This window comes from Ilyonectria robusta (assembly GCF_021365365.1).
Source record: "Ilyonectria robusta strain PMI_751 chromosome Unknown BGZ61scaffold_34, whole genome shotgun sequence".
In the NCBI taxonomy this organism is placed as follows: domain Eukaryota; kingdom Fungi; phylum Ascomycota; class Sordariomycetes; order Hypocreales; family Nectriaceae; genus Ilyonectria; species Ilyonectria robusta.
In genome coordinates, this window is record NW_025764468.1 from 303,681 (window position 1) to 319,141 (window position 15,461).

At 50.1% G+C, this 15,461-nt stretch overlaps 5 protein-coding genes across 5 annotated transcripts; 3 read left to right on the top strand and 2 right to left on the bottom strand.

Moving 5' to 3' along the window:
- The first annotated feature begins 862 nt into the window (after window positions 1–862).
- On the top strand, window positions 863–1,798 carry BGZ61DRAFT_463163 (uncharacterized protein). Its single transcript, XM_046247388.1, is given in 2 exon segments — window positions 863–891; window positions 910–1,798. 1 exon segment carries the CDS (start codon window positions 925–927, stop codon window positions 1,672–1,674), a length of 750 nt encoding a protein of 249 aa, XP_046096567.1. The 5' UTR covers window positions 863–891; window positions 910–924; the 3' UTR covers window positions 1,675–1,798.
- Window positions 1,799–4,751: 2,953 nt separating this feature from the next.
- Window positions 4,752–5,554, bottom strand: BGZ61DRAFT_463172 (NUDIX hydrolase domain-like protein). The gene has a single exon (XM_046247389.1). The coding sequence runs from the start codon at window positions 5,319–5,321 to the stop codon at window positions 4,851–4,853; it is 471 nt and encodes a 156-aa protein (XP_046096568.1). The 5' UTR covers window positions 5,322–5,554; the 3' UTR covers window positions 4,752–4,850.
- Window positions 5,555–8,641: 3,087 nt separating this feature from the next.
- BGZ61DRAFT_539456 (uncharacterized protein) lies at window positions 8,642–9,151 on the top strand (the record flags this gene model as incomplete). Its single annotated transcript, XM_046254788.1, has 1 exon — window positions 8,642–9,151. One exon carries the CDS (start codon window positions 8,642–8,644, stop codon window positions 9,149–9,151), a length of 510 nt encoding a protein of 169 aa, XP_046096569.1.
- A 1,719-nt stretch (window positions 9,152–10,870) lies between these two features.
- On the bottom strand, window positions 10,871–12,570 carry BGZ61DRAFT_523074 (uncharacterized protein; the record flags this gene model as incomplete). Its single annotated transcript, XM_046252576.1, has 3 exons — window positions 10,871–11,785; window positions 12,278–12,413; window positions 12,548–12,570. 3 exons carry the CDS (start codon window positions 12,568–12,570, stop codon window positions 10,889–10,891), a joined length of 1,056 nt encoding a protein of 351 aa, XP_046096570.1. The 3' UTR covers window positions 10,871–10,888.
- A 1,629-nt stretch (window positions 12,571–14,199) lies between these two features.
- On the top strand, window positions 14,200–14,670 carry BGZ61DRAFT_485202 (uncharacterized protein; the record flags this gene model as incomplete). Its single annotated transcript, XM_046249682.1, has 2 exons — window positions 14,200–14,418; window positions 14,485–14,670. 2 exons carry the CDS (start codon window positions 14,200–14,202, stop codon window positions 14,668–14,670), a joined length of 405 nt encoding a protein of 134 aa, XP_046096571.1.
- Window positions 14,671–15,461: the final 791 nt, after the last annotated feature.

Here is a 15,461-nt window from a genome sequence, read left to right on the forward strand (position 1 = left end):
ACCACTCGATCGGGGCGGCTGGTCAAAAGACCTAAAAATACGTAAATTCTTCAATTCTCTACCAGGTAATATTTCTTTTATATTTATATCATTAAAATTGATTATAATCCCCAAGGGTTGAAAAAACAGATTTTTGGTAGAGATAGCCTCAATTTGGTTAGCGAAAGGGTGATGTTAGCGAGGGGTGGTGGGGCATGGTATTCTGTTCAGACTAATAGTGTAGATTACAGTTTGCACTGTAGTTTAGTTTGACCGTGACGGACAGACCAATAGTGCAGTATGCGAATCTCAGGCAAACTGGTAGTTTAGTCTGGCAAAGTCAAATGGACCGGTAGTTTAGTTTGGCCAAGTCAAACGGACTAAATGAGCAGTTTGAGGCTTTCACACGCACTGGTTACACTATTAGGAGCCCTGACTTGAAGGGAAAGCTGATCTACCTATCCATTAGGAAATACATTTCTAGCAATAGATAGTTACGTCTCGGTTAACTTGAGGTATGCGACTCAATAGACAACATTGCCCACGCTGTCAGTTGTCTTCTGAACAGCCGCTATCTCCAATTTCGGCGGAATCCCGCGCTCGTTATCGGGTTATGAGCGGGGATGCCAATGACATGGGTCATTGATATTGTCTAGCGCCGGAGCGGGGGAGAGCAATTCCGTGCTATACGAGAGATGCAGCAGGCGGTACTATTTTCCTGAGCGATTCACCTCCAGAGTTGTTCAAAGCCACCTTCTTTTTCCTCCAAACAAATCCAGATTTTCTCACCGCTGTGCTTCCTCAACCGCCATTCTCCCCCCGTTCGCTATGCGGCTGAGAGGATCACTCGTATTAGCCCTCGTAGGCTTCGTCGATTTTGCATCAGCGTCCCTACTAGATCAAATCCGGATTTTTGTTCAGAACGGGATGTTTGTTCAGAACGGGATGTTTGTTCAGAACGGGACGTTTGTTCAGAACGGGACGTTTCTTCACTCATCTTCGCAGACGGACAGCCAAAAGACCACGCCATGCCCCTCTTCAGACGATTATTTATACACATGCCCACCCGGGTTCTCATATCCGGACGCCTGCCACGACGCTGAAGCAATACCCGAAGGCGCACAATGCAACAAGAAGGGCGATTTCCTCTCGGGCGATGGATGGGGAATTATCTATAACGGCATGCCGCAGGAAAACATCCAAGATTGCGCCTTCATCTGTCATGGCTGGTTGAGGTGCAACTCATACGGATGGAACTCTTCGGATCCCGATACGCCATGTCGCTTCTATGAGAAAGGTCTAGCTGAAGGTGGCTTTCTTGAGGAACCGGTATCTCCGACTTCTTGGTACGATGTTGGCTGTGCAAACTGTACTAGGTGTGGAATGGAAACGCCGTCCATTGTACCGGGGCTTCCACCCTCCGGATCACAATGTACCCTCAGCAAAAACATCGATCCTCAATACCATTGTAACCAAGCTGGTACTGTCAATGCCGGAGCTCGGTTCTACGACGTCAAGATTTACCCACACACTGTGGATGCTGAGAACTGCGCAACCATTTGCTCCAACCGAAGAGGCTGCCGTGCATCGGGCTACGATTTCAGTCACGACCGGTACCAATGTCTGTTTAGTGGCTACTCTTTGAAAGATGCCAACTTCCAGAAGTCATCGGGGGGGGCAGATATGGAGTGTTAAGGCATGCTGGGAATGCACAACATCTGACGTAGACAAGGCTTGACATACGCCGAGATTCATATTCACAGATTATACCAGAGTCCTGATATGAGCTCTTCGAAAGTGCTTCCCACGTTAATAAATGCACCTTTGTATTTTGTCGTATTCAGCAGTGAAGAAGTGAATTTCCACTAATTCTAACCAACATTGGGCGTCCCAGACATGCCATGCTCGAACATGAAGTACTGCTTTCCCTGCCAACTCTCTCCTGTAAAAATTCTTCCTGACTAGCGGCTGTTAGCACTAGCGTGGAAAATTTTGCAGGCCCACCAAATTTGGCTGCTGCAGCAGCTGGTGCCCATCGGGTACTAACACTGCAATAAAGGAAGGATTGAGAGGGTTGACTTCCTTTACGCAGCAGCCACGGCCACAGCCCAAGGGCTCCGGACATGATCGAAGCCTGCTGCCCTGACCAGCTGGGCAGCTGAGATAGCAGCAGGGAAGCAGCACGGCTTGCGGGGGCCAATCGACACCGCTGCGGCTCTTATACATGCTGTAATGCTGATTCAGACCTCGCAGCAAGTATAGCTATCGCAGCCAACAGCAATCACGACACCAGCTTCAATCTAGGTGGGCGTCGACCTTTGCCCTGATCTCTACGACTCGGCACTTAGGTATATAAGGCCACCGCGTCTTAGTACCTGCTTAGGCCTCCGGGCCTCGGCACCTAGGTGTGTAAGGCCACTGCGTCTTAGCATCTGCTTAGACTTCCGGGCCTAAGCTGCCCTGACCTCTGCGTCTCGGCTCTTAGGGGCATAAGGCCACCGCGTCTTAGCCTAGGCCACTATGACCCCTGGGTCTTAGGTGCCTTGATCTATGGATCTTGGCTGTTAATCCAGGTCTATAAGAAGTCACAGAATCGGGCTACTTATAGGCATCAGGGTTCTGGCTTGATGGCCCTGATCAATGGATGCTAGCTGCAGTGGTTTTTCCCTCTACACTCCCGCGAGGTTTTCCCATCTGCAGTTTTTCCTATCATACGGATCTTGATTTCTGGAGGTTTTGCATGCCGGCAGGCAGGAATAGGAATACTGGAGAATTCTAAGCTGGTTAATAAATATGGGTATGCTGACACCCGCCCTGACAATCCGCTGACGGATACTGGGCTCGAAATAATAAGTCAAATAGGGCTGCTTAATTGCTAGATGGAAGAGGAAGAAGGATTGCAATCTGCGGACTGCAGGTCCGAACTATGGGCCATGTGGCCTATAGCTCCGGCCCCGGGTTATTGTACTTAGGTTTCTTCAGCTGTTGACACCAGCCTAGCACGTCATCTTGCCCCCTTGGGGATTCTGTAGATATCTCAAGTAGATGTCTTCATGACGGTAATTAATCAACAACAACAACAACAACAACAACAACAACAACAACAACAACAACAACTGCTTTCCCTGCCCTCGTTTATGCCGGAGCCTGTGGCTTCTCGAGCTCCTGGGGTCGTCTCTTCGGCATTGTGAGTCCCTCAATTGCACCGCAACTGTACGGTCGGACTGATGATTGGAGGCAGGGATATGAACAGCGTTCTTCACCAGGCGAGTGGCGTCGTTTGTGTGATTACCACGGCACTTCTACCATCCGATATGATGGTAGGTAGCCAAGGATGACGGTCTGGACATTGCGCTTTTCATCAGGCGCAGAGCACGCTTGGTTGACAGAGTGCGTAATCAACCAACTACTTCCAATCGTTGGAGCCGTTGGATCCTCCAACTGTGGGTCCAACTCAACTGAGATCTCACTCCCCGTGCTTGGCAACCAGCCAATTCAGAGGTCCAGTTGATTGGGTCTGGATCCAACCGGTTCCAACTCGTTCCAGTATCTGAGGGTCATGTGAGACCTGGGCGCAGACATCCCAGTAATAAATATATTTTTAAGGCTTACTGCATAACTAATTATTGTTAAGCTTAGCCATATGGATAAGAATATACCCTTGGGCCATAACAATATATTATGTTGGATTGTGACCTCGGGTGGCGGCATAAATATCGCCACCAAAGATAAAAGTTGCCACCTATTGCCACTGGCTTAGCAAGCAGCTTCTAGTTGATTCCACATAGCTCAGAAAAAGGCATAAAAAGCTTGCCCTGAACCCTTAAGAAGAAAGGGAACAACCTTCTCCAAAAAAGATCATTTTGATCAATTACTCATGCTATTGCATATAGCAAATTGCGTATCCAACATCCAATTAATCACATCCATTGTGAACCGCACAGTGCTGCAGCCTGGCTCTATTAGATTGGTTGAGCCAATTTTACCATATCCCTGCTCCCTAACCCTCTAAAATCGCCTTGAGATTCGCCTCGTTGCTGCCTGTTGTGCGCCCAAATTGTAATGTGGCTGTGATACGATGACTCCGCTCTTTAGCGCGTGACGAGAGGAGAGAGCGCACGGAGGCCCCAGAGTGTCTATAAAGCAATCCACAATCGCACATCAATGGAAGATTCATATAATCATTTCCCACCATCCTCACAATATTAATCCACAATAATCAACCGTAACAATGGCAGAAACACCAGAGAGCGGCTAGGAGTGACAGTACACTACAGCAAGGTGTGGTGCTCGATAACGTTCCACCCACAGTTAAGTCAGCAGGAATGGGTGATAGAGGGAGGAACGGAATGTAATGAGATATTCGATTGCACATAGTAAGATGGGTGGGCTTGATGGCAGGAACAGAGGTTTCACTGAGACAGACAGAGCAAGAAAATATAGTGTATGAGAAAATGATGTTCCAGCTCGACAGAATTAAAACCTTGTGACACAACGTCCCTTTCCAACTCCTAAAGTTGCTCACCCATTTCCTGGCCCCAGAGGTTTCATGTCATGAAAAGAGGGCTCGACCTTCGTATGGTGCTCACAACTAGGTAACTAAGATGAAGGGGGACTTATGAAAGTCAATGCCATCTCCTTATGAACCTGACTTGCCAGCCCTGCCAGCCAGCGCTCTCAATAGTCCAGACCATTTAGACTATTAGTCCAGACTACACCGTCACCCGGAGCAACGCTGCTATCAATCCAATTCAAAAGCAAAAATAAGAGCATCCGATTGGTCCATTTTTATTCCCACCAGTTAGAATGCGGTATTAATTGCTTTTGACTTGAATTGATACAGCGTTGTGAGTGTAGTCTGGACTAATAGTCTAAAGGTCTGGACTATTGACAGCACTGCTGCCAGCCTGTGCATCGCCTCCTAAGCCTTCTCCAGATCGACAGCAAGCTATTGCTCCTTCGCCTCTTCGCCACATCTCAAATCCTACACGCAATAAGTTTTCCATCATCGAGTTAGCGAGCGGAATCTTGCGGTCGCCAACCTCCTGGGTCTTCACCTCCTCCTCGGTCGCCCACAGAAAGGCCTGGTGCTCATTGGGGTCCAGCTTCACTATCCCCGTGTCGTCCACCTCAACTTGAAACGAGAACTTGCAGTAACGGCTCTTCCCCGTTGAGTTCATGAACGTTGCGCCGGGCTTACCCTTGGCGCCATCGAGGATAACGTGATTGATACGTCGGACCTTTAGCCCAGCCTCCTCCCACAGCTCGCGCGCGCAGGCGTGAAGGATGGTTGGATCACCTTTATCGACAGCGCCGCCGGGGACCTCCCAGGTATGAGGCATGCTATCGTGTGCAGCCCGCTGAAGGAGTAGGATACGGTCCTGGTTGTTGAAAACGAGAGCGCTCGAGCTGAGTCCATCCAATGGCTCATCCAAATTTTCTTCATTCGTTTTGAGCCATTGTTGGCTAGGGATCAGCGACCGAGATAGGAAAGGTGAAACCGAACGGTTGTGGGGATTCGACGACCGCTTGATGTAAAGGGCAAGGAAATGTCAGAGCGGGAGGAATTTTTAGCATCATGTGACATTTCACCTGACGAGCTGTGTGAACAGCAATAGTGGGCTGTGAAAATAGCACGACTCTTCTATATATAGTTCTTTTATTAAGCAGTATGCCGTGATCAACTTTGAAATGATGCTTGAATTCTACGTTACAGGGTTGGTAGATTGTTATTTGGCAAACGGCTGTATACTAATCATTATGACGGCATCTACACTAATTTGATCACATTTAGCAATGATTTTAGAAGATGAAAGGCGAAGCTGTCTATATGCTGTAAATCGGGATTTGACTTCATTTGCTTGATGAGACTGGCGATTGTGATAGCATCGCCGCTTGGCTATTGGTCTCATTCTGAATCACTCGAGCTGATTAACTGTTATCCGGCTAAGAACGGCTAGATTGGGGAGTGGCTTCAATTGCAAAGCTGGCAGAGCGTTTTTCCGATGGCAGCAAACGTGGTGGCTTCGTGCTGAACCCAAGTAGCTTCCGCTCTTAGTATCCAACCTAGCCGTAAGCCATAATTGTAACGGCATCACAACAGCATCAGCTAAAATAAACAGCCCAGGACGGGGCGTTAGAAGCCGGCAGCGGTCGTTCACCAGGAACCAAAGGTTAGACCAGAGTGCAGACGCCTTTGGCTGACATCACTATGTCGACATGGACGTTATTGGTGCCCGCTCCAACCTCGTGTCGGCAGCTTAGCCCTCTGGCTGCAACTCTATGGCTTGGCTGACAATGCATTAACTCACTGAAAGTATCGCCCTATTCACATCCCGCCTGATGGCGACAATCTTCGTACTTCTTGCATCAGAGCAAGGACCGTAAATACCGAGACCAATTTGCTAAAACGTTGACAAATTCGATTGCTGGACGATTTAATGCACTGGCAACAGTAACATAATGCACTCTTTGCGACTTCGCGTCGCTACCCACTCAAATGCAAACACACAAGTTTTACGGGATATAAAGAGCGTGGCTCAATGATGGAGGCGGGTGCACGGGGTGTGGCGAGATGCGAACGGGGAGATCGGCCGTCGGATGTCAGTATGTGAGCATCCAAGGACGGCGAGACCATCCCCCCGACAATGTGCGGCTATATGTCACTGGTCTGCCGTGGCCAACGCTAATGTTCCCCCTTCAGTCCGCTGCCTGACGTCGCCTTGTCTCGATAACCTTAGAATATTCTTCCCCGCTTGTCCCTCTTATGCCCGAGACATAATGCTCCTCAATTCCCCTTATGATTTCTCCTACCCCTGCTCGCAGTCTCTACGCAGCTTTCAGCTTTCTAATAGCAACGCCACGAGCACGAGACAGCATATAGGTATCTATGCACAACATAAACCTAATGTCCTCACTTATGAGAACTTTGGTGGCCATACGCCGGACTCCCGGAGCACAACCCAGTTCGATTTATCCTGTCATGGACTTAAGTTTGCCTTACGTGAATGCTTTCCCCCCTAACGAATGGATGAACGGCAATACTACACGACCCCAGAAGTGTGGCTCCCCCCCCATAAACCCCCCTCTGCCTTCACCCGTGCAGCCGGTAGCTCGCCGATGATCCGAGTGGCGTCGCGTTGCGCTCAGGAGGTGTTGGATGCTAAATTGAGAGCAGCCAAATAAGTTAAGGCACCAGGTACCCACTAGGACTTGCACATGCCAAGAGCCTCCTTTCCTGGAAGTGTCTGATGTTCTATAACGGAAGCTCGTATTCCGGAATGTGGCTTGTGATTTATGATTTCCAGCTTCTAAAGGAGGATTCTTATCAACAGATATTCCATCAACATTGAATCATCCTGCTCGGATAGTTGTAGCATCTTATTATAGATCAGTGCGCCAGGGAATTAATCTCGAGATCTATCCTTGATAGCAACACGTACTCCTCTCGCCTTGGCAAAGGTACTTACGGGCTTTTCTCTCACCAACTCCAATGCAATAACCAAGGCAACAAACAGGTTATCGCACTGTGACTAGGTACCCAGCCCTTCAGGCACGCCTAGCAAGACCTTCCATTTAATACACACTACAACACAGCCTATCCACGTCTTAAACCATTCACAGCTTGTTCCTCTGTCCCAGATACACATGTGCCCTAAGCCCCTTCATCCTGGCGTTCACGGCTCGATTTCAGACCAGTCCAGTCTCGGGTACATGTCAGGGTGCATCCCACAGCCGCAGCCTATCCCATGCTCTTCTAGCCTGATTCCATCAAACGGGGCTCTTTAACTCAAATATCGCATGCTGGGTGCTCGCCCAGACAATGTACTCTCCCGTTTTAACTTCGCGATATAAGCATCCTCTATTGTTATCCCCTCACTCCCCCCCCCCCCCCCCCGGGGCGGAGCTTTCCCTATCATCGGGAGAAACAAATGCCGGCTTAGGGGTGGAGAGTGTGCCCAATGCGTTGCCCCGCCTCTAGGTAACCTGACCGCGAATGAGAGGGAATGACTGACCCTCGGCCCCAGGATCAGCTAGTTATTTCACAAGCTGACGTGTCTCGAAGTTCGCTCTGTGATGCAAGCCTTGCGTAGAGGGTAGGCTCTGGCTTATCGGGCGAGAGGGTAGATTAAGCTGACAGCAAACTTTGAATCTGTGTCCGTAGTTTCGGTTCACCAGCATGTCAACTTCACGTCAACGTCACGTCAACGTCACGTCATGTTAGCTTCTCGGCGCCTATGGCGGTTAATGCATACCATTTCTTCGGGATGACTGGAAGAATGAATAGCATGCATGAGGAGGAGAGGTACTATCGGGTACCAACTCAGTTGTGGCGAGAGTTGACTTCATAGTCGGAGGCTCTAGCTCGTTGAGGACCGAGGGTAGCCTAGAGTAGATTCTAAATTAGGACGAGGTCTTCATTTTGTGGAGGGAAAGGGAGTTCTTCGGGAGGGCCCCATGCTGAGGCTTATATATTGGATGCAGTCCCGTCTCTCTGCAGTCCTGTCTCTCTTGGCCTCATGGTCTTCTGTCCCCCTTTCCTGAATCCTCCAGCCAAGATACCGGGCACTTCCCTCTCAAACTCTTCTCACAAAGAAACCCTACATCTCCTCTTCTACCCACCACAGCTTTTCCCCCTCAAGGAACCCACCGCTCCACCAACATGCTTCTCAAATACTTCCTACTCAACACACTTCTTGCCCTAAGCTCAGTCACTGCCATTCCCAGTCCCGACACCGACAATTACGATGTCGAGGCCCGGAATGCCGATGACGATCCCGCGGGCCACCTCGTCGATCGCGCTGGCCGTTGCGGTTCGGACGCCTACTGGAACAGGAAACAGCACGCGTGTATCTGCCGTAGACGTGACGAGATCTTCGACAAGGAAATGAAGAAGTGCTGCCCCGAGGGTAAGAAGTGGGATGGACACAGATGCAAGCACGACTGCGGCGAGGATGCCGACTGGGACCGAAACGAGAGAGAGTGCGTCTGCAAGAAAAAACACGCGCGGTTCGAAAACAAGCAATGCACGTGCCCGGGTGATATGTGGGAAGGCCGCAATGAGTGCCATTGCAAGCGCGACATGTTCTGGAGCGACACCCAGCAGAGATGCAGGTGTCACGGGCGCAGGACGTTTGACAAGATTACAGGGAAGTGCAAACCCCATCACTAAACTGATCATGACTGGCCCAGATCATGAGTTGTGTGGGTAATGGCTGCTTTTTCTCATCACATTCTGCGCGACCTCATCTTGAGGCGTCGCCGTTTCCGCTCCTTTAAGGTACTGTTTTTTTTCTTGTGTTTGGTTAATTATGCAAAATGGCGAAAAAAGCAAAAAGGGGGCTGGGAGATGGGTGGATCAATATGATATCTGGCTTGAAATTGCTTCGAGGTGAGGGTAGCGACATTGAGGAGCAGGGCTTGTGACAAGGGGTGAAAAGGAGGAGGCTATTTTTCACAACGCAAATTCGAATCCAGGAACAGGAGGGCGGGGTGGAAAACGGTTCTATTTATGCCGCTCTTTTAGTTAATTCAGAAGCTCGTTAATAGTACTTATAGTTCAGCTCCCAGTGTGTCAACCCTACTTATAAACACTACTTAAGGAGAACCAACGTATATTAACCGACTCAAACTAGAAGCTAAATGTGTAGTAAAATTACTAAGCATAAAATCTAAGCATATAATAGGGTCTTAGAATTCATCCTACTCATAGATTGATAAATTTTCATTCCTTATTGTCGTTGTATTCGTCTTGCAAGTTGTTGACCTCGTCGTCGACTCCGGGTTTTGCAGCCAATCAGAAACCATATTTGGAATGGTGCAAATGTAGTAGACCCTATGCCTCATTCGGCATCCATATTGCTTTTTAAAGCTAGCAGGACGCCCCGAGAGTTTGTAATAAGCACCAGATCAATTGCACATCTGTTCAAACGCGCATTACATAATATGAATTTGATTAAGGGATTGCGATGAGTTTCATGTCTGAGAGGGTTTGAAAGGGGCCGAATCCAAACTTCAGATAATCTTAGCGACACACTGCACGCACCTGTTCTGGGAGATATCGATTTATTTTGATGACAGTTCCGTGAAATTTCGTCTTCCTAATTATTCTAAAATACTTCGAACACCCGTTAAGTTGCCAAGGCAAGGGGCTTAACGGCTGAATATCCAGCCCAAAGGGTAATACCGTATACCTGCAATTCAATTTTCATAGGGGGGATTTCTAGAACCCCCCTTTCGCCTGCGGCGGCAACTAGCTGTTAAAGCCGCGTCAAACCTGTAGTGGGGGAGTTGGCTGATACCTAGTCAGGGGTTCCTCTACCGCTTCCTGAGAGGCCGAATCTAACTATATACCATATATCGAACCTCCCCTTTCTATGTAGCTTATAGGAAGACGTCGTCTAGTCAAGGTGTCGCATATCACCACCATCGTGCGACCGGATGTGAAACGCGACCCATACCTTGGGTTCGTGTATCCGGTTTCACATCCAGCTTGTCGCGTCAAGGACTCCGATCCTAACGACATGAGCTTAAATAGCTGTTCAATTTCTTTTGTTCTTGAGATAATTCTCATCAATTGACTGGTGCCATCAATGATCCTTGTGGAGCCAATTGTCTGACAAATCCCTTACATCGCAGAGTCACCGAAACGCATCAAATGCATCACATTAGACCTCTTGTTACAACACAACAGCTACCGCGGCATATAAACTACCTCTACAAGAAGTGCCCAATTCGCTCGAAAACGTATCTCCAAGGCTTCCCTGGGTTGTTGGTTGGCCAATATGAAGAAAAGAAGGGAGAGGAGGAGGAGTGCTTTATGGACGCAAGGTCTGGAGGGAATGTGATTGTGGAGGGCCTCGGTGATCTCACCCACTCTCCCTCTCCTCTCGCACGGATCCAGGGGGAATCATTGACGAAGACACCAGCCCGCCCCAAAGAAACAAAGCGCTGCTGAAACGAAAAAAATGGCGCTGAGCCAGTGCTTCTTCTTAGTCTCGGTCGTGGCGGTCGTGCTGCCTTTGGCGGCGGGCTCGCCAGGCTTGGTTTCAGCGGTTTGGTTACCATTCTCAGCGGCCGCGTCGCCGTTCTCAGTGCCAACCACGGGAGTCTCAGCCTTGTCCTCAGCCTTGGGCTCCTCGGTCTTGACCTCCTCAGGCTTGACCTCCTCGGTCTTCGGCTCCTCGGTCTTCGTCTCCTTAGGCTCAGTGGAAGCCTCAGCCGGGGCCTCTGCAGGATTCTCCTCCACGGGCTTCTCTTCAGTGGGTTTGGTCTCGACGGGCGCCTCGACAGGCTTCTCCTCTGCAGCCTTGGTCTCGGCTAGAGACTCCTCCACGGGCTTGACCTCAACGGGTACCTCGATAGTCTTCTCTTCCACGGGATTTGTCTCAGCGGGCTTCTCCTCTGCAGCCTCAGTCTCGACTGGAGACTCCTCCGCGGGCTTGACCTCAACGGGGGCCCCGCCATCCTTCTCTTCCAGAGGCTTCTCCTCCGTGAGAGCAGTCTCAGCGGGCTTCTCCTCCGCAGGCTTCTCTTCTGTGGGCTTTATCTCTACGGGAGCCTCCTCGGCTGGTTTCTCCTCTACAGCCTTCTCGCCGACAGCCGCGGCCTCGGCGGGCTTGGTCTCGACAGGTTTCTCAGCGGCCATTGCAGCGGTGGTAGAGGCGGGGGTGACGGAGTTGATAATGGCGGCGGCGGGAGCTTGTTGGATGATTTGGTCGGGAGTGAGGAAGTTGTTGATGTTGCCCTCGTGGTTAGGTTCCTTTGGTGCGGCCTCGTTGATGACCCAGTTGTTGTCGACAACGAACTATTTAGCAGTAAGCGGCAACCCGAAAGCGTTTGCGCAGATTCAGCGTGCGACAGAGCAGCAATTGGGTCGAGAAGTGAGGATCTGGAGCGATGACGGTGAAGGCTGGTGTCGGCGGTGGAGGATTGTATATGCGGGCACACTAGCGCCAGCGCTGGCCGAGCTCACTTGGTAGGGACCTTGGCGAGGTGCTGAAGGTAGCCAAAGGTAGCCTGGCCTGACCTGACAAACCTTGGCCCATGGGCACCAGCGTCTCCTCACCGCTTCGTTCACGCAGGCACCACACGCAGAAGGGCAGCTTTTTTTTTTTTGGGGGGGGGGGGGGGGAGGAGGAGGGGAAGAAGCAGCATGCTTAAACGATAGGGCATCAAATCCAACCGGCAGGGTGCAGAGAAACGGGGGAATCGGGATGAATGGTTGTTGGGAGCTGGGACAGCACAGAGAAACGGGACTAGAGGCTAAGCCGCAGTCCCAAGCTTCTTAACCACGCACCTTGTAATATATCTTCTCCGAGGCATCCTTCAATTTGACCGTCTTCTGGAAAACATCGCCGTCCTTGTCGAGCTTGATGCTCTTGTTCCAGCTATCGAAGGTGCCGGTCACGTAGACCTCGTCGGCGGGACGCTCCCTAGGTGAAGCTTAAGGTCAGCCTCGAATGTCTTAGATATGGACGGAATGCCGCAATTCTCGGGCAGGCCATAGGGTAGCTATCGTGGAGAAGGTCCCATCACGGGATGGATGGAGGAGGTTGGAACATATTACCATTTGAACGTGAAGCTGCCCATCGCTGCGAGTAGGTATCAGATGCGAGGGATTCTGCGGTGGCGATGGGGAGCATGAAACGAGGCGGCAGGCCGTGCGGGAAGGTTTGTGGTGGGAGAGATGGATGGATGGGATGGGTGGTTGGGAGGAGAACGAAATTAAAGATCGCTGTCAGAACGGGGGATACAGTAAACCACCTCCTCCACCACCACCACTACCACCGCCAACGAGGACAGCCGGTCCAATGCGTAGGTAGTTAGTAGAGAGGTACAGTAGGATACAAGGCGATGAACGAATGGCGAAGGGGAGGTAAAGCAGCTTACTTGCGGATGATGCAAAGCATTGATTGACGATGAGGATGCGGATGCGATCCCCTCCTTGACGTCTTCCTTAGCTGCTCGGCAATCGCCAGAAAATGCCTTTTCTGTTGTTCAATCACGAGAGATGTTGATCTCAAAACGCTGCCATGCGTCTACGAGGGCGGGCTTGTTCTTATGGCCGACCACGAGATTCCTCTATTCCAGCACAATCCCATCGTATCTTGTTGCCAAGTACCTTCCGAAGATTTTTCATACTGGTGGCGCCTGCGAATGCAACGAAGCCAGATATGGCCGATGACTCTTCCCATTCCTTCTCGCCCATTGGGGCATGGATTCAACGCTGCAGAAATTGGATGTGCGCCACACAGTTCATCACACTTGTCACAAACTCAAATACAACTTGAGTTGCCAGTGATTGGGCTGTGATTTGCCAAAAGAGGTTTTAATGATCCTCTTTAGCGTTCTCTAGCATGTGATTCTACTGCTGCTTTCAGCGCTTATGCAAGACCGTACTGTAGGTAGGTACTCTATAGTTATTCTATGCACATCCTTCCCCACAACCGAGTGTACACCTCCATCTGCCTTGTCTACGCATGCCTTTCAGTCTTTCGCAATCCCAATCACGGGCCCTTGAAATCGCCTAAGCCAATGACTAGATGACATCTCGGCATTTCTACCACTACTTCAGGAGGGCGGGAAACCAACACAAGAAATGAAAATCCCAGGGTGATTACAGCAAGGAAGAAGACCAGCACAAATTGCCCAGGACCAATGAGGGCCAGTGAGTGACGCTAGATGTAATCGTCAGATTAGAAGGCTCCTAAGCAAAAACCTTATATCGGCCCACAGACGTAGTGACAAAGATAATGACGAGGCTGTGATTACACTTTGACCAATGTCTGTCAGTCTAGAACGCCAACTCAACGGAATTGAGTGTTGTGAGAAGTTTGAGGCTGTAACAGGAGAGGCAAACTGGTCGCGGTTTGCGCAAAAGAGCCTTGAGGAACGAGATTGGATATGGCGGTTTTCGCAAGGTGCCTTTACAGCATTGATGGCCAAGAGCCTGCTAAGGCATGGGAGATCCTTTGGTGGTGTTTCATGCGGCCGGAATTGGTGAATGGGTGTGTAGGGTAATCATGGTGGCGCATTTGACACGCCATCTATGCCCTGCAACGTCATAATAAAAAAACAATGACGGTCTGAAAGGGTGGAAAATGCGGGGGATCAGGATGATGAAGCATTCAAAGAATTTTATGATAAACCGACCTGGAATCATTCGAGGCCTTCCTTCAAACGAAGACACAATTGTGTTCCCAGAATCCTTATCGAACTATGGCCAGCTGCTCGGTTCGCTTTGAGTTCTACTGTGGCGAGGCCCAAGAGCTCAAGTACACTCACGATATCGCACCAAGCCATGGGGATCAGATGTGGAAAGAAGCTCTTGATTTCTATGTAATGAGGGTCTCGCAGATCGGTCTTATAGACCATGCTGCAGTCAGAGGCCGGCCCGGGACGGACTCTCCACGATTACTATACGTTCATGCTGTCAAAGTGAGTAGGAAAATGCCATGCTTGTGAGGGTTATTGAGAGTTAATTGGCCTTAACCACTGCCCAAGTCAAGAGGACGAAGGTCCCAGTTATATACACAACAACGGTGCCCAAGTGGGTCGGGACGCCACCTCGGCTGGAGCGGAATATCGCTTGACACATGCTTCCGCAAGGGGCCCGACGCTTCGGCTACACGCAAGAAATCCGGGGTCCCCACTGCCCAGCCCAACATGTCTCCGGGGAGGATGACATGATGATCAAAGATGGGGTATGGGAAGAAAAGTCGGTGTCATCGTCTTGTCCTGTCTGTCTTGCTTCAGACCATGTCCCTCGGAGCACTTGCACCGAGCCCTTAGTCCTCCTAACGCCCAAGCCTGTTTCCCACCTATTTTTAAAAATGGCTCGCCCGAACTTCGGTACATCCCTTCTGTTGCACATGCAAGGCCATCGATCAGGCATGGCGATGACACTGAGGCAGAGGCTGGCTGAATTACCGCCATTCTGTCCATTGTGACGAAGGCCCCTTGACTGATTGGATCCGAAACTCTCCCAATTAATATTGCCCACCCTTGACGTCCTAAGCCCCAATGTGTCAGCATTGCTGTCTCTGTTCTATGTTCCGGGTTTTTACACGAACCCCCACCGCAACTTGCCCCCGCCATGCAATGCCAGCGTTGACCTCTTCCAACAACCACCAGCAGATTATTTTGTTTCCAAGTTCTACTTTCCATCGGCCGAAAGAAAGAACTTTTTGATCGTGGCTGCTGACTCCTTGATGACTTGGTCTGCCCGGGGCCTTCGGGACAATGGCTTTCCCTCCCTCCGATACAAGCCTCCCGGCATTTCTTGCTGACCTTGCATTGTACCCAGGGTTGTTATATTAACTACTAAGTTAGTTAATAGTTAATTTAGTAGTAACTACTAACTAGTGTGGTTAATTGTTAATTTAGTAGTAACTACTAACGAGTGTGGTTAGGTAGTAGTTAGTCGCTCTACATATAAAGCGGGCGGGAATTTAATATTAACACCAGCACAATTAGTGTGA